Source organism: Cnephaeus nilssonii (assembly GCF_951640355.1).
Source record: "Cnephaeus nilssonii genome assembly, chromosome: 7".
NCBI classification, from domain to species: domain Eukaryota; kingdom Metazoa; phylum Chordata; class Mammalia; order Chiroptera; family Vespertilionidae; genus Cnephaeus; species Cnephaeus nilssonii.
In genome coordinates, this window is record NC_137078.1 from 66468747 (window position 1) to 66491948 (window position 23202).

Consider the following 23202-nt stretch of genomic DNA (forward strand, 5'->3'; position numbering starts at 1 on the left):
TGGCTGCACAGGAGTGTCTCCATGTATGTGTCATGCAGATGTGCATGAAAGTATGAACTCAGCCTGGGTTTCTCCCATTGTCTGAAGCCAGCAGGATCACTTCTTGGTCCCTCCCTTAACTCCTGTGAAATTCTGTGGTTAGAGCATTTGATATGGCTGACTACCCAGAATTCCAAATTCCCATTATCCTGCACTCTCTTAGCATGGCCACTAAATCCTTCTGCACCACCTGATGTCCAGGGACCTGCCAAAGATCCATTACAGGATGCTCCCAGCTCACATTCCTGCTCTGTATCTCAGTCAAACACTGCATGTCCACCCTGCCCCTTCTTAGAGCAGTGACCTGGGAGGCCAGGGGACTGGGAGGGAGAGCCTGGTTGGAGGAGAAGGCCTTCAGCAAGGCAGAAATAGGCATCCCACTGCAACAGGAGGTGTGCCGGGAGGTCTGTCTATGGCATCCAGGACCCTGACCTAGGAATGGCATGGGGTTAGATAAGGGGAGGACTTACGTTCAGAACCAGCAAGTGAACAGGGCTGGGTTGAGAGGCTGATGGAGAAATAGAAAGGGAATAGAGAGCCCAGGTTCAGGGGACCATCAACCACATAGTCACCAAATGTGGCAGGAAAGGGAAGACAAAGGAGATAAAGAAAAGACAGGCACATCACATGACATTGTAAACTTTATTCCAAAGAGGAAGAAAGAAGAAGAGGGTGTGGAGATGACAAATGGGTAGGAAACACACAGAAGGCCACCGGGAACACAAACTGATGGTAGTCAAACGGGGACCAATTAGGCTGAAGATGGCTCCCCAGATGTCCACGGTCTATTCCCTGCCAGGTGTGACTATGTCCTGTTTCATCTGAGTAGCCCATGTAATCACGCATGTCCTCATAAAAGAGATGGCAATGTGAAGACAGAAGCAAAGAGACATTTGATGATGCTGCTGGATTTGAATATGCAGGATGGCTCCAGGAGCCAAAGAAGTAATAATGCAGCTCTAGATGCTGGAAAGACAAAGACAGGGAAACTCTCCTAGAGCCCTGGAGGTTGGGTGGCCCTGCCCACACCTTGGTTGTGTTCAGTGAAACCCATGTCAGACATCTGACTCCAGAACTCTAAGAGTAGAAATTTGTGTGTTCTTAGTCACTGAGGCTGTGATAAGTTATTATAGCAGCTAAAGGAGACTAATTCAGAGAAGGAGAAGCAGGAAGAAAGTGAAAAGCACAGAGGGGCAGACAGGCAGAGGATCAGAGGGAGGACATCAGGTAGAAGGGCAGGTGTGCACATGGAAAGCAGGAATTGGGGAGATAGACAGGAAAGGGCAGGAAGGAGTTCCTCAGAGCTTGCCCTTGTCCGAATAAGGACTAGAGGAGCTTTCTGAGCTGCAGGTGGATCCCATTCTTGGAATCCAAGACGATTTTTTGGAGGGGGATGGGGGCTTGGAGAGGATCTGCTGCCAGCTCAAAGCGAAGCAGGGTCAAGGCTACGGCCACCTTCAGCTCATTCATGGCGAAATGCTTCCCAATGCAGTTCCTGGACCAAGATGAGAATATGAGGAAAACAATATGAAAAACGGTATCAAATCCTGTTTTCAGCTGGGCAGGCATTTGTCACTGTGCTCTTGCCAGGAACAGGACATTCTGATGTGAGTCAATCCAATCCCCTTCCTTTTAGGTCATGCATGCTTCTACCCCACAAGTCTTGCTTCACATTCTGCCCCTGAACTTTGACTTCTCTTCCAGAAGTAGCTCCTAACTCCTACTTCTTTTCTCAGTAGGCATGAAATCCTGTTAGGGGCTGGTCAGTGACTTAAGCCACCAAGTCAAGTCAAGTGAATAATTACCTACAAAGGTAATTATTAATTGGGTCACTCCTTCCACAACAGTTTCTGGTTTCACAATGTTGAGGCCATGACATGGAGTAAGGTGTTCACCACACTTAGTTCCCCACTTCTTAGGGGCACACACTGGGACATTGATCCTCAAAGAGAAGGAGACATTTGAGTATTGTAAAGAAATCAGAAATGCAACAGGAGAGTTTCCTGGGATAATCAGGGAATAGGGAGGTTCAACTAGTTGCACCACCTGCCTCCCAATGAATGGTCCAGACTCCTGCCTCTCACTCATCCCCTCAGTCAAACAGCTTCTGTAGCCTTCCTATTCTACTGCAGATATGTCCCTCCTTGACATCCATCAGTCTCCTCACCTGGACTTTTCTGTCTCCCTGCCTTCTCTAACCTTCACTGAAGCTACTGTCCAACTCAACTCCTTCTCGGCCTCCAATCACAGGTAGGACATGTCCAATGCCACAGCTGACATCAAAGCCCTTGATGGGTTGCGTCACTTACCTCTTACCTGTCCAGTTCCACTTCCTAACTCAGTTAATGCTGTTGAGATCACAGAGAATGCCCTCCCTGCACCTCTGCCTGCCACATGTTCAAGTCTGATCCCAATGACATGCCATCTTCATCCCTCTGCTAGCAGTACCCCTTCCTCCCAGAACCTCCAGAGCAGCATTAGTGTTTTATTTAGTGTTTTACTTAAGAATACCTCACCATCCAGTGCCCTAGACAGTTCAAGAAACATGGAATGTTCAACAGTGTGCTCAATGAGTGTATGAGTGAGTGAAAGGATGAATGAATATTGTGTTGTGAGTAGAGGCATTTGTTTCTTGACTGTGAACTCCTAGAGACTGAGACAGTATCTTTCCCATATCCTAGAACAGGACTTGGCACACAGACAGAGACTTAAGATACATTTATATTTGAATGAAATCAGTTGAATTAAAAAAGTAAATTAACACTGGAAGAAGGGGGAAAAAAGTAAATCTGAGTTCTGAGCTAGGGATTGAGCTGCCTAGTGCTCTCCTGCCCTCTAGTGGCAGGCACATGACTTCAAGCCAAGGTCTATGAGGAAGGACTCAATCCTGGGAGAAACCAAATGGTACAGCTAATCAATCTCTGAAAGAACAATTTGAAAAAAAGTGTGTTCTGTAAAAGTTGATTCCCATCTGAAGAATTCATAGACTTACGGATTTAGAAAAAGTTTGTTTTTTGCAACCCCCGCCCCCATTTTTTTTTTTTTTTTTTGGTTTTGTTAATCCTCACCCAAGTGATTTTTGCCCATTGATTTTTCAGAGAGAGTGGAAGGGTTGGGGAGAGACACAGAGAGAAAACATCAATGTGGATTGCTTGCACCCAAGGTGTGTGCCCATGACGGGAATCGACCTGTCACCCTTCAGTCCCGGGGCCATCGTTCTAACTACTGAGCCAAAGCAGGTAGGGCAGAAAAAGCTTATTTTTAGTAACCAAGTACAAAGTTTATGGAAGTTACTATTTTACAGGGGGACTTCTGTAGCCTTTGCAGATTTTCAAACAGCAGGCATTCTGGAGTATACTCGTCCAACTCTGTTTCAGTTGTTTCGGATATGCCTTATATTTTACACACCAGGAGCCTTTCAAATGCTATATGTCATATGCAAAGTAGTGGGTTTTCTCTCAAAGCAGTGATTGTCCTCCTTTTTATGCTTTTTGCCAAGGTTGGACTGTGTAAACTTTGGAACTTTGCTATATACAACCCACTTTCTATAAAGAATTTTGTCCGGGGAAAGTATTCATGCTTTTGTGCATATCAATATACAAACCATGCTTATGCGAATATCAATATATTAGTCACATTTCCGTGAGTATCAATGTACAGTGAAGCTTTTGTAGGATAGTCTGAAAAATTGGAGAGTCACACATTGGAGTGAAACTCTCTTCAAATGGCTAGTAGGCCTTTCATGATTAGGGCTTGAGCAGTTAGGACAAGGAAGGTGCTAGAAATTCAAACACATGCAAATATCACAGATACAGTGAGTGACAGATCAGTGAAGTAGAAAAGGCAGTTCCTGGACTGCACTGAGGGAAGAGAAAAAAACCCTTTTTAATATTACTGATAGCTGAGAAAAGCAATCTGAAGTTTAATTTGTGTAAAAAACTTTTAACTCTGAGAAGTCATATTCTTGAAGTGAGAAAATTGCTAGAATCACTGAACTTTAAAACAATGACTGACACTGAATTATGGTAGGCCATTGGGAAAGTAGTCATTTGGGGAGTTTTGGGCCAATGTGTGCCTCTCTATTTTTGCAGTCTTCCAACAAAAATTGGACGTCATGGAGGAGAAAATGGTGGCAGAATAGACAGACATGTTCCCAGTCTTATCCTGGAGCAGAAAGAACAGCTGAGGGTCGCATGGGCAGTGTTTGGTGGCAAGCTAAGGGACAACTGAACCCCAGGAGAGTGTGGGGATTGCTGGACGGGGTTCCCCTGACAGGGAAGCCCCCACTGAGGCTGGGTTCCTTCCAGGAGCTACGGGCTCGGACGGGGAAATCTCGCCATCTTGAAAGGGAAAGTGGATCTTGTGGGAGGCCTGAAAATCAATAACTGTGGCGACCGCAGAACAGCTGTGAGCCCCAGAGCACCGGTCCCAGGTGGTGCGAACGTTTGGACTCAGAGGAGCTCTTCACTTCACCACAGAAAGGTCAGATTTCACCGGGGAAAGGGTGAGGTCTGTAGTCCCAGCAGGAGAGAGAAACGCACGCGCACTGCGGGAGCTGGAGGACCAGGGAGGTCGGCTTGGAGAAGTCCGCAGCTGTTGGGGCCGGTGTGACCCGTGATTGTGGAAGGGGGTACTCAGAGCTGCTAACAGGGGAGATCTCTAAAGAGCAACCCATTTTGATCTGTTGCGGAGGGATAGCCTGGGAGTTTCAGGGGTGTGCAGTCTGCTTGAACTTGCCCGCTGATCTCCGCAAACTGGTATTCGGTGCCACAGAGAAAAAAAAGGCTAGAGAGGCCTTAGAGTCCTTGAAGTCAACCCAGAAACACTGCCACCCAGAGGCTGATTTACAAATTGACCCTAGCGTAATCAAAAATAAGGGAATACCAGAAATTAAGACACTACCTGCTTAAAAATCAGGACAGGATTACAACACTGAGGAGCAGTGAAACGCAGGGAACTGAAATACTGTCCAGACTGGGAAACAGGTGTGCCAAACAGAACAATAGAGGAAGTGAATGACCTTCACTACTGCACATTTTATTTTATTTTTAAAAATTTTTTTAAATTTTTTTATTTTCATTTTTTGCATCATTTACTTAAGAAACTATTTTTTCTTTTTTCCTCACTTGATTTTACCTTTTTAATTATTACATTTTTATTTGCAACCAGCATTATTACTACTACTATTTTACCTTTTTTATTTTATTTATTATTTTTTATTATTATTATTTTTTTTAAGTGCCATTTTATTTTCTCTTTATTTTACTTCTGGATTAGTGTTCTACAGCCTATTTTCATCTTTCCTTCACCATCATTCTATTCTATCTCAACTCTATCTTTATGCCATCACTCTACCTTCCTCCTTTTGGTGTACTGTTTATTTTAACCCTTTCCTGCTCTAGATTTTCCCTATCCTTTCTGTGTACCCCCTGCTAAAATTTCACCCTACTTATATATGTAATTTCCAATCCCCTGCTCCAAGTCCATACACACCTCTCTCTTCACTGTCTTAACTATCAAAAAAACAAACCAAAAAAACTGTTTTTATCTCTGTCCTTTTATTGTTGTTTGCTTGAATGTTGATTATATCGAATTTTTATGCTTTTTTGTGAGATTGTTTTGCTTATTCTTTTTGTGTGTTTTTTTTGTTTGCTGTGTTTTTGTTTGTTTGTTTACTTCTGTTTTCCCTTGCCTCACTTGATATTAGTTGGTGTTGTAGGTTGTATTAATCTCTAGGTACTTGTTGCTGGCATTTGCTGTGATTAGTGGTTGTTCTATTGGAGTTTTCTCCCCATATATATAGTTTGTTCCTCTTTTCTCTCTTAGTCTCGTTCTAGTCTCCTTATTTTTTTCCTCCTTTTCCCAATTTCACTTTGACAATCCTTTTTTTTCCTTTTTCTTTCTTTTTACTCTTCTTTCTCTCCTATCCCCTAATTTGCCTTACTCTGGTGGTCACCTTTATTGGAGGTTATCAATATCGTGAATACATCACTGTTCAGTGCCTTGTGTGTTGTACCTGGTTGTGTTGTATTTTGTGCCTTTAAATCAATGCAGGAGAGAGAGAACTACATAACCAGACATCTGGAGAAGAGAGACCATGGGGAGACAAAGAAACAGTCCGCATATGAAAGAAAAGCAGGCATCACCAGAAAAGAAAGTAAACGAATTAGAGGCCAGCAACCTATCAGAGAAAGAATTCAGAGAAATGGTCATAAGGTGGCTGAAAAGAATGGAAGACAAATTCGACAATATGAGTAAGAACCAAGAGGAAATGAAGAAGAACCAAGAAGAAATGAAAAATGACATCGCTACTGTAAAGAACTCAATAGAAAGCATCAAGGGTAGACTAGAAGAAGCAGAGGACCGCATCAGTGAGCTAGAAGACAAGATGGAAAAAAATACCCAAGTAGAGCAGCTTCTAGAAAAAAAAAATTAAAAAGCAGGAGGAGAGCCTAAGGGAACTTTGGGACAACACTAAACAAAACAACATCCGCATAATAGGGGTTTCAGAAGGAAAGGAAACTGAGCAAGGAATAGAAAACCTGTTTGAAGAAATGACAGAAAACTTTCCTGATATAGGGAAGAAAAAACCCACACAAATCCAAGAAGCTCACAGAGTCCCAAGCAAAATGAACCTCAAAAGACCGACGCCAAGGCACATTATAATTAAATTGGCAAACACCAACGACAAAGAATCTTAAAAGCGGCCAGAGAGAGACAGAAAGTTACATACAAAGGAACCCCCATCAGACTAGCAACTGATTTCTCAACAGAAACTCATCAGGCCAGAAGGGAATGGAATGAAATATACAAAGTCATGCAAAGGGAGGTTCTCAATCCAAGAATACTGTACCCAGCAAGACTATCAATCAAAATTAAAGATGAAATCAGAAGCTTCACAGACAAAAAAGGACTAAGGGAATTTATCACCACCAAACCAGCAATGCAAGAAATGCTAAAGGGTCTGCTGTAAAAAAAAAAAAAAAAAGAAAGAAAGAAAGAAAGAAAGAAAGAAAGAAAGAAAGAAAGAAAAGAAAGAAATAGGAAGTGAAGAAGGAACACAGGGGTATAGAATAAAAATGGCGACAAATAAGTACCTATCAATAATAACTTTATTTTTTTTAATAACTTTAAATGTAAATGGGTTAAATGCCCCAATCAAAAGACATAGGGTAACAGAGTGGATAAGAAAACAAGACCTGTTTATCTGCTGTCTACAAGAAATCCACCTCAGCCGAAACCGGTTTGGCTCAGTGGATAGAGCGTTGGCCTGCGGACTGAAAGGTCCCAGGTTCGATTCCGGTCAAGGGCATGTACCTTGGTTGCGGGCACATCCCCAGTAGGGGTTGTGCAAGAGGCAGCTGATCAATGTTTCTCTATCATCGATGTTTCTAACTCTCTATCCCTCTCTCTTCCTCACTGTGAAAAATCAATAAAATATATTTTAAAAAGAAAAAAGAAACCCACCTCAGAAAAAAAGACGCATACAGACTGAGGGTGAAGGGATGGAAAAAGGTTTTCCAGGCGAACGGAAATGAAAAAAAAGCTGGGGTAGCAATACTTATATCTGACAAATTAGATCTCAAAGTGAAGGACATAACAAGAGATAACGAAGGCCATTTCATAATACTAAAGGGAGCAATCCAATAAGAAGAAATAACTCTGGTAAACATATACGCACCCAATACAGGAGCACCCAAATACATAAAAAAACTCCTGGAGGATATCAAGGGAGAGATTAACAGCAATACAATCATAGTCAGAGACTTTAATACCCCACTATCACCATTGGACAAATCCTCTGAACAAAAAATCAGCAAAGAAACAGCAATCCTAAATGACTCACTAGACCAGATGGAATTGACATCTTCAGAACATTTCACCACAAAGCCACAGAATATACATTCTTCTCAAGTGCACATGGGTCATTTTCAAAGATAGACCATATATTGGGACATAGGCAAAGTCTCTTCAAATTCAAGAAGGTAGAAATCATATCAAGCATCTTCTCAGATCACAGTGGCATAAAACTGAAAATCAACTACAATAAAAACAATCCAAAGAAATCAAACACATGGAGACTAAACAGCATGCTATTAAACAATGACTGGGTTACCAGGGAGATCAAGGAAGAAATAAAAAAACATCATGGCAACAAATGACAATGAAAACACAACAATCCAAAACCTATGGGACACAGCAAAAGCAATATTGAGAGGGAAGTTCATAGCTCTACAAGCCTACTGCAAAAAACAAGAAACAATGGTAATAAATGACCTAACCCTACAACTCAAAGAGTTAGAAAGAGAGCAATAAGAAAAGCCCAGTGTAAGCAGAAGGAAGGAAATAATAAAAATCAGAGTGGAGATAAATGACATAGAGAACAAAGAAACAATACAAAAGATCAACAAAACCAAGAGCTGGTTCTTTGAAAGGATAAACAAGATTGATGAACCTCTAGCCAGGCTCACCAAGAAACAAAGAGAGAGGACCCAAATAAACAAAATCAGAAATGAAAGAGGTGAAATAACAACAGTACCGCCGAAATACAAAGGATTGTTTCAAAATACTATGAACAACTCTATTCCAACAAACTGTACAACCTGGAGGTAATGGACATATTCCTAGAAAAAATATAACCTTCCAAAACTAAATCAGGAAGAATCTAAACAGCTCAATAGGCCAGTAACTATGGAAGAAATTGAAGCAGTCATCAAAAAGCTTCCAGCAAACAAAAGCCCAGGGCCAGATGGCTTCACAGGGGAGTTTTACCAAACATTCAAAGAAGAAATAAAACCTATCCTCCTCAGACTATTCCAAAAAATTCAAGAGGAAGGAACACTTTCAAGCTCATTCTATGAAGCCAGCATTACCCTAATCCCAAAACCAGATCAAGACAACACAATGAAAGAGAATTACAGGCCAATATCCCTTATGAATATAGATGCCAAAATCCTCAACAAAATTCTAGCAAATCAGATGCAGCAGTACATCAGAAAGATCATACACCATGGCCAAGTAGGATTTATCCCAGGAATGCAAGGATGGTACAATATCCGCAAGTCAATAAACGTGATACATCACATAAACAAACTGAGAGACAAAAATCACATAGTCATATCAATTGATGCAGAAAAAGCATTTGACAAAATCCAACACCCTTTCTTGATAAAAACTCTCAACAAGGTGGGAATAGAAGGATCATACCTCAACATAATAAAAGCTATATATGATAAACCCACAGCTAACATCATACTCAATGGGCAAAAACTAAAACCATTTTCCCTAAGAACAGGAACAAGACAGGGATGCCCACTCTCACCACTCCTATTTGACATAGTACTGGAAGTATTAGCCATTGCAATTAGACAAGAAGAAGAAATAAAAGGCATCAAAATTGGAAAAGAAGTAAAGCTGTCCTTATTTGCAGATGACATGATATTGTACATAAAAAACCCCGAAAGACTCTATCAAAAAACTAATGACTTAATAAATGAATTCGGCAATGTAGCAGGATACAAAATTAACGCCAAGAAATCTATGGCATTTCTATACACCAATAGTGAACTTACAGAAAGAGAGACTAAAAAGGCAATCCCATTTACCATCGCACCAAAAAAATTAAGATACCTAGGAATAAACTTAACTAAGGAGGTAAAAGACTATACGCGGAAAACTACAGGACACTGAAAAAAGAGATAGAGGAAGACGTAAACAGATGGAAGAGCGTACCATGTTCATGGATTGGTAGAATCAACATCACTAAAATGTTCATACTACCCAAAGCAATCTATAGATTCAATGCACTCCCCATTAAAATACCAACAGCATATTTCACAGACCTAGAAAGGACTCTCCAAAAATTCATCTGGAATAAAAAAGACCCCGAATAGCCACAACAATCCTGAGAAAGAAGAATAAAGTAGGAGAGATCTCAATACCAGATTTCAAGCTGTATTACAAAGCCACGGTTCTCAAAACAGCATGGTACTGGCACAAGAACAGACATATAGATCAATGGAATGGAATAGAGAATCTAGATATCAACCCAAACCACTATGCTCAATTAATATTTGACAACGGAGGCATGAACATACAATGGAGTCAAGAGAGTCTCTTCAATAAATGGCGTTGGGAAAATTGGACAGATACATGCAAAAAAATGAAACTAGATCACCAACTTACACCATACACAAAAATAAGCTCAAAATGGATACATGACTTAAATATAAGACGGAAAACCATAAAAATACTAGAGGAATCCACAGGCAGCAAAATCTCAGACATATGCCAAAAGCACTTCTTCACTGACACTGCCCCTAGGGCAATGGAAGGTAAAGAGAAAATAAACAAATGGGACTACATCAAAATAAAAAGCTTCTGCACAGCAAAAGAAACTATCAACAAAACAACAAGAAATCCCACTGTGTGGGAGAACATATTTGCAAATGTTATCACTAATAAAGGTTTAATCTCCAACATCTATAGGCAGCTTATAAAACTTAATAAAAAGAAGATAAATGATCCAATAAAAAAAATTGGCAGCGGACCTAAATGGAATCTTTTCAAAAGAAGACAGAAGGAAGACCAAGAGACACATGAAAACATGCTCAAAGTCACTAATTATCTGAAAGATGCAAATCAAAATGACAATGTGGTACCATCTCACACCTGTCAGAATGGCTATCATCAACAAATCAACAAACAACAAGTGTTGGCGAGGATGCGGAGAAAAAGGAACCCTCGTGCACTGCTGGTGGGAATGCAGACTGGTGCAGCCACTGTGGAGAACAGTATGGACTTTCCTCAAAAAAACTGAAAATGGAACTCCCATTTGACCCAGTAATCCTACTCCTAGGAATATATCCTAAGAAACTGGAAACACCAACAAGAAAGGATATATGCACACCTATCTTCATAGCAGCACAATTTACAATAGCTAAGATTTGGAAACAGCCTAGGTGCCCATCAGCAGATGACTGGATCAGAAAACTATGGTACATCTACACAATGGAATATTATGCTTCCATTAAAAAAAAGAAGGAATTCTTACCATTTACAGCAACCTGGATGGAATTGGAGAACATTATGCTAAGTGAAATCAGCCAGTCAATGAAAGAAAAATACCACATGATCTCACTCATTTATGGATAATAAAGAAAATTATAAACTGTTGAACAAAAAGATAGATTCAGAGATAGTAAAGCATCAAACAGAATGTCAAATTACAGTGGGAAGGTTAGGGAGAGGTGGGGGAGATAAGAGATCAACCAAAGGACTTGTATGCATACATATAAGCATAACCAATGGACACAAAACTCTGGGGGGTGAGGGCATATATGGGAGTGGGGTGGGGGGGGGGCAATGGTAAGATATGTACACATATAATACCTTAATAAAAAAATGAACAAAAAAAAAGTTGGACTTCATGTTAACATTCACATAACCATGACATTTCCAGTAGGCAAAATTCTATATATGAAGTGGGATTTATATACCATCGTTCCACTGTCTACACAGTCCAACATTGGCAAAAAGCAAAAAGATGACAATCAATAGCTTTTGAGAGAAAAATCAGTGGATTAAGTGTTTGTGCCATGCCCTGAAATGCCACCTTTCTTTTGTACATATAGAAAAATACCTTCTTCTCAACACAATAATATACCAGGGCATAACAGCAGACACCACATATATATGTAGGTCACAATCGTCAAGGTATGCCCTCGGTGATGCACACCACTCAAGTACATTATGCCTCACCTTGATCCTCCTGAGAAGGGCAGGAAAGCATGGCTGTGTGAATCAGAACCCCGTGCAAAACGGGAAGGGTCAAACACCTGCAGAGAGAGCAGTAGGGCCAGGACAGGTAAGGTCAAGTCCCTCCATCCAATACATGAGGGCACAGAAGGAGGTATTGTCTAGAGAGATCAGCTCATCCTCCCTCTCACAGCCCATCCTCCCTCCCACAGCCAACATACCTCTGGATTAGGCCACACCTTCGGATTATGGTGAAGTGCATAAAAGTTAAGTGAGACATGGATTCCTGTTGGGCAGGGAGAGGAGAGAAGACTGATTATACACATGCCAGCAGGGGGCAGGTGCATGCACAAAAAGCTTGGGAGCCACAATGATAGTCACTCTGACTGGACTGATCCTATTGCAATAGAGGTGGGGTGGACATGGCAAAGCACATGTGCATACATTAGGAGTCTATAACCATGACCCAGGTGTGAGGAGGGGGAAGAAAGAAGTGAAGGCCTACTTTTGGAGCAATTCAAGGTAAAACTCACATTTATCAAGTGCCATCCATGAGTCCCTTTAACTCATCTATCCTCACAACAACCTTCCAAGGAGGGTGCTAATATTCCCATTGTTCAGATGAGACACCTGAGCTTCAGAGAGGCTGAATAACTTGCCTATGATCACACAGCAAGAATGTGGCAAGGTTGGAATTCAGACCAAAGGTGAGCTAAGGGGTGGCTTCAACCATGGCAGCGTTCTCAGATCTGATCATCAGTTGTTCTCTGACAGCAACCTGAGGGCTCCTTAGGGACTGGCCCATCAGCCCCATGACAGTGGATTTTCTGATCTCCCTCATTCACTTAGATCCCATAAGAAAGAAACCATATTTACACCTACCCCTGAGAGAATTAGAATATTAGAGTGAAATTCCAAAAGCCACAACAGAGTCCAACATTTCCTGGTGAGGAAGATTCCATGGACTGAGTCAGTATTCAGTATTATATTAACTGCCATTTATACAGTGCTTTGCATTTGTCAAAAAGGAGTTATGCACATATTATCCCAATTATGGTGGATTTTAAAATTGACGTGACCACACAGACAGAATTGCCCCTAGAGTCTTGTAATCTGGCATTGGGATGGGAACATGCAGTGTTAGAATCATAGAGCATCAGTGCCATAGAATGGAATTACTGTAGCATTATAAAACCATGCATCCTACATGTGATGGAATGCTAGTCCTGGAGAATGATAATGCTTAGGATTCTCTTCATGTGAGGTGTCATATTGGCATGGACCCTATTTAGGTGAATGATTTCTTCTCTCTGAGTTGGAAGGAGAACTAATATTTATTGAACTTCTGCTGTGGTCCAACTCAGTGCCAGGCATTTCATATTCTTCATCTAAACTATATAGTAAGCATCCAATTAATGATAAAGAAACTAAACCAGAGAGGTTCAGAACTGCTCTAGGACATGTGGATCTGGTCTGCCATGGGTTCTTGCAGAATTCCTGGGTTAGCGAGTGTGGTGAAGTTCAGACCTCTAGGTAAGGAGCGTCCATCAGGGAAGGTGATGGGCTTGCTGAGCTCTCTGCCAACAGCTGGTACAGGCGGATAGAGTCGCAGTGCCTCCTTGATGCACATGGTGGTGTAGGGCATCTGATCTAGGTGATCCCTGAAATAAATGAATCCCAATCTGAGGGCAGGCATGGCCCAGCAGACCAGGGCTTCTTGTCTAGCTGTGTGGGCAGGGCTCTCCCATCTCCTGAGCACTCACCAGGTGATGGAGGCACCATCCCCCAGGAGGCTCTGGATCTCCTTGCGGCACCTCTGTTGATGCTCTGGGTGGGAAGCCAGAGCATAGAGGATCCAGGAGATGCCACTGGCTGTGGTGTCATGGCCCTCAAACATGAACGTGTCCACTTCAGCACGGAGGTCCTTGTCAGACAAGCTACTTCCATTCTTCATCTGGAAAAGGAAAGTGAGAGTAAACTGCTTGCCTCTTCTTCTGCCCTTCTGGTCAAAGCCTCAGGCCCCTCCTGCAGACACTCACTCTGGCAAAGAGGAGGATGTCCAGGAAATCCAAGTTCCTTTTTCTCCTGATCTTCTCCAGCTCTTCCTCCTCCTGTAGGTGTGCCTTCCTCAGCTTGATCACTTTGTCTGTCCCAGAACAGTGGTTCCAAGGAAGAGTTGAGCACTGGATGCCCAGAAAGAGCAACCCACAGTGACCCCATCTGCTCTCCACCCTGCTCCAATATGGATGCCAGTGAATCAGGATGAGTGTGGGAGTGAGTGTGCACATGAGGAGTGTGAGATCTAGCACCATCTGATTGCAAGTCAGGCTTCCCTTCAATAGCACACACATGAAGTAAGCTCTGCTTGAATGCTGCTTGGAGGGGGTGACATCACCAATATGGTGAGACATACAAACTCTCACACAGTCCTTTGCCCCCTGACATCTTGGTCCCAAAGGTCAGGAGAGGTCAGACTCTTCCTGAGGGTCAGTGCCTTTGAGATGTGTGTGATGAAGGAGGGGAGAAGCCCAGGAGGTCTAACCTGTGTGTTGATGGGCAAGCTGGCAGGCCCGCTGGTTCCAGCGGCCATCAGGAGTCAGCCAGTAGATGATGTCATTCTGGTAGAAGAAATTCCTCACTCGAGAAGTAAACAGATTTTTCACATCCCTAATGGCCTCGATGTAGGATTGGGATTTGCTGCAGAGAGGAGATACAGAACAGACTAGGATATTGGGAGGCCTCTGACCTGGAGGTAAAGTGGGGCTCTAGGTGGGAGTTTCCCCAGTGGGTATAGGTGACACTGAGTCATTCATTGCTCTGTCTTACAGTCCTGGAGACTCGCAGTCCTGTATAAGTGACATGAGCAACCAGGCTTCTCCCTGTGCCAGGCATTAGAGATCTGTGGCTGAGTCAAGCTTTGATCTGAACTGAAATTTGTCCGTGGTCAGGAGGTCTTAAAAAACTCTTGCTTTGGGGTAAAAATAAAAACCCTGTAGCTGAAGGATTATCACTGACCTGTCTGTCTGGATGCTGCCCTTCTGGCTGAAGGCACACTTCATGATGGTGTCCAGGGTCATCAAGGAGATGTGTTCAGAGATCTCCAGATGGGAGTCCTGGCTGATGAGTTCTTCCCATTTGTCCTGTGGTGGGAGGTGGACATTAAAACTATTCTACTTCCCCAGGGCACCTCTGCTCTCTGTCTGTCTCTCCAGATACCTTATTTTCCAGAACAGAGGCATTTGTAGTATATTAAGACTGTAAAGTGCCATGGCCAGTAATCTCAGTGGTTAGAACATCTTCCCATGGACTGAAGGGTCACAGGTTCAATTCCTGGTGAAGGGCATGTACCTGGGTTGCAGGTTCCATCCCAGGTTCTAGTTGGGGCCCATGGAGGAGGCAACCTATCAATGTGTCTCTCAAATCGATGTTTCTCTCCCCCCCTCCCTCCCTTCCACTCTCTCTAAAACTCAATGGAAAAAATACACTTGGATGCAGATTAACAACTATAACAACAACAACAACAAAACAAAAACAAAAAAAGACTTAAAGCAAATGTTAGTAAAGTGAGGACTGTATTCTCGTAAAGTTTGATTATATAATTAAACAGGTTCCCTCATAATAGTCTGAATTAGTTTTCATTTTTGGAATAAGTTATGATGGCAACCACCTTTTACCAGACCAGAAGACATTGTTACTCAGAGGAAAAAGAGTGACTCTTCTCTGTCCTGAGATTGAGCTAGACCTGAAGGACAGGTGAACTCCAACTCTATGTAGCAAATGTGTTAAGGTAAGAGGTAACCTAAGAGACCAGTACTGGGGCTTCTAAGAATAGGGCATCAGGGACTTTAATTTCTTCCCTTCATCAAATGTTAGCTGAGCATAGCTGGTAGGATCAGGATCCGGGTCTGTGAGTGCAAATGTAATCTCCATTTCCTTCCATGGAGTGGCTCCATTTCATGCTGAAGCAAGCTCTGGCACCCAGGCCAGAGCCCACCTGAAGGACATCCTGGGATTTCCACCCTGTCATTGAAGCTGCCACTGCCAAGGCCTGCCAGTGGCCATTTGTCTTATTGTCCAGGGGAATGACTATTGCTCTAGTCCACTGTGCTGAAGACATGGAGGTGAGAGGAGAGCAGACCCTGTTTCTACCATGGTTCTGCTCTCTCTTGGCAATGACCAAAGTAGTGTGGATCCAAGCTGGTGCCAGGTACCTCCTGTTCCATCCACTTTTGGGAAGCTCTGTCACATTGTGGGATATGAGCATGCTATTCTAGCCAGTTGTGTATGATGGATGTCTGAAGGACACACGTATCCTAGGTGGACTATATGAGCTGTGTTGCGAGTGGGTGTAAGCAGGTGAGAGAGGGATGGACTTACCAGCATCACTCGGACAGAGTCGGCCATGAGCCCCACATAGGGCTTCAGGATGTCATAGTGGAAGGCTGGGGTCAGCATCCGCCTGTGTTGGAACCAGGTCTGCCCATTCAGCAGGAGCAAACCATATCCTGGACCACAGAAAGGTGTGGGAAGGGGAAGGGGAGATGGAATCAGAAAGATGACTTGGGTCAATTTGGGAGGAACCAATGGTGTCAGAAGAAGGCAAATTATGGGCAAAGGCAGGAAAGGCCAGTACATTCCAGAAAGATGAATTTTCCAAAAAGGAAGGTAATAAGATGTCATCATGACAGCTGTGAGATAAAGGCTGAAATAGAGTAGGGGGGCAGATTCATAGAAGATCATAAATGAATATTATCCTGAAAACATTGGAGAGTACTGAGAAGTGATGGGAAGAAGCTGAGTTTCAGGGAGGTCATCACCACCACCCGGAAGGGGTGAAGGTTTTATTAGAAGAGAAATCAGGCTTGATTCAGAGATGAGGGTGGTGATATAGTGCTGGTTAGCTGTTGTTCTCTGTGAGCCAAAGAGATAGCTCTTGGTAAGTCTACCTGGCAGAACAGCAGTCCTGATTACACATACTTACCAATCCAGGGAGCCAGGAATCTGTATGTACCATGATTCTTTGGATCTGAAAGGAAAGGTAGGGCATAATAGGAACCTAGAGGGGACCAAACAAGGCAGGCAGTCCCCAGGAAGCAGCTGTGGCCCAGAACACGGGCTGCCATTGCTTCCTAATCATTGTCAGCTGGCAGTTTGTCTCAAATGACCTCCCACATGCCTTTCATCCCCAAGTCTCTCTGTCCTAATAGTCACTGTGGGTCAGGAAGGAGGACTCAGTGTCCCAGCAGCAGAACACCAATAGGACTAGGATGGTGAATCTGCCAGAAATATAGGTTCCATCCTCAGTGCCAGAGAAAACATAGCAGTCTGGTCTTCCTACCATTTGTGGAATTTTAGTCATCCCTTGCCTCAGAAAAGGCAACACTTCAAGGTGCCCAACCTAAGTCATTAATTTACAAATTGTTTTTCAGATCTGGGCAAATTTACATAACAGATCATCTCAATCTAAGAAAGGGGAGAGAGAGAGAGAGAGAGAGAGAGAGAGAGAGAGAGAGAGAGAGAGAGAGAGAGAGAGAATATGAAGGAAAAGAAAGAAATGGCCTCACACATCTGTTTAAGCATTCAGTTTAGAGAGATATTATTGGCCTTAAGCTGGCTTGTGGGCTGGCCGGGTAGTTGGTAGAGGATTCGGGTAATGATGGCAGAACTGCAAACTATTCTGGAATTTCACAACCCAAATAACATGTACCCAAGAGGAAAGAGCTGCTCCAGCCACAATGCAGGTTTCTGTCTCACCTGATCTTCCCAGGACCACCTTCATGTAGTCAGGGTCATAAACCATGAGGCTGACTCTGCTCCCCCATAGCCAGCGAGGACAGGCACATGGGAATTTCTCTACCCATTTCTGAAACTGTTGCAGCTCCTGGTCCCTTTGGAACTATAAGCAAGGGAAAAACAAATCAATAAAACCTTTCTCTTTAGGTGTGGAGCTTGGAGTGGTGGTGAAGGGGAGAATGGCCACAGGGAGATAATTCAGGATCCATCAGCAGTTATTATGAGCTTGGAACTGTATCTGATGAGCCAGGTTCTGTTCTGGATTCTCGCTCTTCATCAACACTTGGTCTAAGGTCAGATTCTGGCTTCTGGTTGGGCCTCACTCAGAACTGCCTTTAGAATCTTACACATAGTTCAAGTTTGATAAATGTATAGTTATGGACTGAGTGATGTAAAGCCTTTTTCACAAATATTAGAGTTATTGGTTGAACTGTGTCCCTTTCAAATTCACATGTTGAAGACTTAATCCCCAGAACCTCAGAATGTTAGTTTATTTGAAAATTGGGTCTTTATAGGAGTAATTAAATTAGAATTAGGTCATTAGAGTGTGTCCTAATCCAATATAATTATCCTTATTAAAAGTGGGAAGTTTGGAGACAGAAACAGTCACTCATAGAGGGAAGATGATATGAAGAGCCATATGGAGAAGATCGTGGTTTGCTAGTCAAGGAGAGAGGCCTGGAGCAGATGGTTCCTTCACAGCCTTCAGAAGCAGCCAACCCTACCAACATCTTGATTTGAATTGTGAGACACTCAATTTCTGTTGTTTCAGCCACCCAGTTTGTTAAGCAGCCCCAACAAAGTAGGACAATTGTGTAATGCTCAAGGCAAACCTATGATTGGGGATAGATTAGTACTTTATCCTGTTTCACTGAAGAATGAGGAAACTGTTAAACGATATGCCCAGGTAAGCTGCGTTTACACCCAAGCCTGTTGACCCCAGGGTTCCCACAGCTCCCTGGTAGTCTCTATTATTATATTTCAGCCCAGTGTTCTAATTGCTTGGTCCCATGTTGGCAAACTTACCTTTAATATCTGTAATCTCTGTGTTCTTAGAGCCTGTATAGAGCATGGCTCTTAGGAATCATGCCTTATTTTTTAAAAAAACTAGAGATGCAAGAAAGAATGAATGAACACATGTGTAGGAGAGTGGTTGAATGAGTCACAATTAAAATTCTTATTGCAACTGAAAGATATAATCACGAGGTAATGTAAGAAAGAGAAAAGGGATAAAGAGAAGGCTGCGGACCCTGGGGTGTTTCACAGAGCCCAGGGGCCAGAGGCAGCAGGGTGTGAAAGGGGTAGATCCAGGAATTGGAGAGTTGCCAGGGCTGAGTCTCTCATTCTTTCTCTCTGTACATACATGCATTCATTTTCTTACCAAATGTTTATCTAAGTTCTACCCGACAATTTTCTAGGCAATACTACCACATTGTGTCTGAGTGGCACTGTGAATCCTATTCCAAAATCTGATTGTAATATGGCCAAGGTGTTCATAATCAACTGTGGCTGGAGTTGAATAGGGAATTCAGGGGCTCACTCATGTTGGGGAAGAGATCTCAGAGCTTGTGGGCTGGGAAGACATCCCAAAATGTTTTCACTACAGTGATTCACTCATTCATTTATTTGATAACAATGTATTGAGTACTTACTTTGGGTCAGTTGCCATTCTAGTTGCTGGAGATGCAGTGGTGAACAACACAAGTCCCTGCTACATAGATCTTGTGTTCGAGTGGGGGTGGGGGTGGGCAGACAATCCTGCTGTGACCTGGGAAGTGTCCTGCTCAAAAGACTTAAGGAGGAGACTTCATGCTCTCAGGTCACATTCATTATTGGGGCTGCCCTTCTCCTTTAATCCAACATGGGGACTGACCAGTGAGAGCCTCTTACCACCCCATCTATGTCACCTGATCCTCTAGGATCCCCTCCTACTGGCACATCAGGGGCCTGGAAGACCCCGTTTCAGCACAGTAGCATGCCCTCTTTCTAATTGCTTGGTGCCCATGCCCATCAGCTTCCCAAAATACCTGCTGTTGGACACTGTCATTACTTCCCTTTGGGGACCCAAAGGAGGTAAATTGTGTTCTGCATTTCCATTCTCCTATGTAGGTCATTTGGCATCCACTGCTCTGACAACCCTCCAGTCAACCCGTTGGGAATGCTACAGCCCCCTGAACATGTGTGGTTGGAGCCAATAGGAGCTCTTATAGAGGGAATGATACCATAGTGGCAGAGGTAACAGATTTCTAGGCAAATACCCAGTGCCCATGTGCCCTCCAAGTTTCTGCCACTCAATACAGGCAGTGCTGCCCTGGAGTCATCCTCACCTGGCTGACCTTGGGAACTGCCCCACAAAGAAATTTTCACAAAGGGAGTAGGTGGACAGGTAATAATGTGGCCACACAAGCCATCTTAAGATGTGGGCTCTGCTGGCATGGCCTGTATTCCTGGTTTGGAGGGAGGACATGAGAGCTGGGGGTGGGAATGGGGCAGTTTGGGTTATTTGCATCCCAAAGATGTTAGTTCCTCTTTCCATAGTCCCTGTGGGATTCCATCACTACTTAATGCAGTGATTTTGTACCTTAACATGCTTATCCTTTATAGGCATTAACATTACTGTAAATTCATACAAATTAGAGTGAGTGTAATGGTGGCCTTGGTCTGTGCCGAGCACAATTCTAACATTATAGGAACTCACTTGAGTGCTATAATCATCTTCATCCCCAACTTACAGATGAGGAAATTGAATCTTAGAGCAGGCATTTAAAGCATATAGAAGAGAATGGATGGACCTGTAGAGCATTATGTTAAGTGAAATAAGCAAGTCAGAGAAAGACATGTACCATATGATTTCATGCAGATGTGGAATTTAATGAACAAATGTAACTACCAAGCAAAATAGAGACAGACTCCTAAATAGAGAGCAGTCAAACAGCTCTGTTAGAAGTGGGGAGTGGGAGTTGGAGAGATTGAGCAAAAAAGTGAGAAAGAACTTTAGACAAAAACAACTGTTTTTTTGAGGGGGATGGAGTTGGAAGAGGGGATGAATGGTGATGGGAAATATAAAATAAAATAAAATATGTGTAGAGGTGGGATATCAACCCAATTAGCGTGGAAATGGAGCCCCACATGGTCAACTGCCCATCTTGTCCCTTGTCATCTGGCCTGAAAGATTAGCTTCAATCTGTATTCAACATGAGGCAATCAATTACAGACTTAGCCAATTACAGAGATATTGAATAAATGAAAAACTCGGGCAGTATTATAAAAGCAAGGAAAATTTAACTGCAGTGTATCTTAGGATTAGAAAGATGATTTACACCATGAGTAATATTAGTTACCCAATTATTGAGTCTACATCTCATCTAATGCCATCTGTGTATGGAAAAGTCACTGGAGGATGAGAGTGGTTCCTTCTGTCAAATCCCTGATTAAAGAGGTGACAACTGCAACAACGTAAGTCACAGTTTCTCCAAATCAACAAATCATGTGGAAGTCCTTTGTACCAAATTTGCATGAAGCAACTGGGCTTTGGTTGTCTCTGTGGCTGATATGAGCAGTTCCCATTTGGGGCTCCACTCTGCTGATAATATCTTGGCCTCCTTCTCTGAAACCTTCTCAGGTTTCTGCCGCATCCCACCTCCTAAGACTTGCTCAACCCACACACACACCCGGATGAGCCCCTCTTCACACAGCCCCCTCACTTTACTCTGTGCCCTCCCCCCCAGGGACTAGTGCTAACAGAGCTGACTGAGGAGCACTGTCTGTCACAACCTACTAGCTGCTCCTTTCTCTGTCAGTCCGCACACCTGAGTCAAGCTAGCCTCTGTGTCAGGTTCTGTGCTAGGGATGAGCACACAGAAAGAGGAGTGATAAAAAAAAAAAAAAGAAAGGGGTGTGATATCCTCAGCCCCAAGGAGCTCACAGGTCAGGGACATGGAGAATAGGAGCTGGCAGGTAAAGAGATTCTAGTTAATGGTGAGACGCAGATGCCAGTGCTCCTTCCCTGGGACCATCCTGGAAGCTTCTTGCTCAGATGTGCCAGGAACTTGGTTTTAGCACTGCAGTCACCAGTCTGAAAAACCCTATAGTCTCAGGCCAACCAAGCTGGTTGGACCCCTACACCCGATTGTATCCCTTTTCCTGGGACCTGATATCTTCTCTAAATTCCTGTCTATCATCCCCACATGCCATGAACCCCCACAGACAAGGATCCACGAGACGATGTTTGTGCTCCCAGGCAAGCTCAGGGCCAGGCAAACAGGATGGCATTGAGTGCACATTGGCAGGGAAGCATGGAGAAGTTCTGTTCTGTGAGCCTGGGGCATGGAGATTCAGAAAGGAGCAGCCATTGTCCTCAAGGGCTGGCTGACATAATAGCTTGCAGACCTACCTAAGGAAAGAGGATCTGACAGACTGAGAACACCAGCACATTGGATGAGGAGCCACGATCTGAGGGGTCACCTGGGTTTTGCCCCCATGGCCAGGTGCTTCTCACACAACAAGGCTTTGTCCTATAGACTTGCTGACCATGACCTCGCTCTGAGAGCCTCTGCCCTCCTTGCCCTCCCTCTCCCCTGTCCCACTCCCATTTACCTCCTGGTTGTGCCCGAACAGCCAGTGGGAAGGAGGGGACGGGAACTCCCGGACAGCTTTGAGCAGCCACTGCCTGTGCAGGTAGAGCTGGGCTGCCTTGAGCAGCAGCAGAACCAGAGCCAGCAGGGAGGCCACCTGCAGGAGTCCAGAGGCACTGCCCAGGAGTCTTGTGGGGCTCAGCACAGAGACACTCATGGTGCAGTGCGTCTGGACCTCTGACTGTCTCTGACCACGTCAGCCCAGTCTGGCAGTTTTGTCCCACCCACCTGTGGGGAGGGTGAAGGGTGAGGGCAGAGCTTAGAGCTGAGCCACCAGAGTGGAGGAGCTATCTTGGGATCAGGAAGAAAAGCTTTTTCAGTTGACAGTGACAATGGTTGTGTACATTTCCACTTCCACTTATCAGTTTCCTAACAAACACTTCATGAGCACCTGTTATGTGCCGGCCAGTATGCTAGGTGCCAGGACGCAGCTGCAAGCAAAACGTACCTGAACCCTGAATTCCAGAAATCACAGTCTAGTTCATCAAATGTTCAGTAGGTGTGGTTACAGTATTTCATTATCATTTCTATTCCAGAGTTACAAGCTAGTTACAGATAGGTAAAATGGCCAAAGGAAAACAGCCATTGACAGCTTAAGTTGGGGTTAGAATCCTTCTCCCTTGTCTCCAAAATTGCCTGCCTACCTGCCTCTGAAGTTTTCCCCAGGGCTTGTCTCTGTCCCCTATTTAGTTGTGACCCAAGGGGAATGTGCTGGTGGACAGAATACTGACCTTAGGGTTAGGAGGTTCAGCCCCATGTCTGGCTCACCTCATATGAAGTCAGCAACTGATACTCTCTTAGCCTCAGTTTCTCCTTTTGTAGCTGGGATAGTAATCTTTTTCCTAAGAACGGCATAGGGCTCTGACTGGTTTGGCTCAGTGGATAGAGCGTCAGCCTGCGGACTCAAGGGTCCCAGGTTCGATTCTGGTCAAGGGCATGTACCTTGGTTGCGGGAACATACCCAGTAGGGAGTGTGCAG

At 43.7% G+C, this 23202-nt stretch overlaps 1 protein-coding gene across 1 annotated transcript; it reads right to left on the minus strand.

The window, feature by feature from the left end:
- Positions 1-719: 719 nt before the first annotated feature.
- LOC307102796 (cytochrome P450 4A11-like) lies at positions 720-22388 on the minus strand. Its single transcript, XM_079776469.1, has 12 exons — positions 22186-22388; positions 17551-17692; positions 16778-16822; positions 16174-16301; positions 14812-14936; positions 14339-14493; positions 13836-13942; positions 13560-13750; positions 13324-13457; positions 12018-12082; positions 11800-11876; positions 720-1534 (listed from the first exon to the last, which is right to left on the minus strand). Exons 1-12 carry the CDS (start codon positions 22378-22380, stop codon positions 1366-1368), a joined length of 1533 nt encoding a protein of 510 aa, XP_079632595.1. The 5' UTR covers positions 22381-22388; the 3' UTR covers positions 720-1365.
- Between the last annotated feature and the right edge of the window lie 814 nt (positions 22389-23202).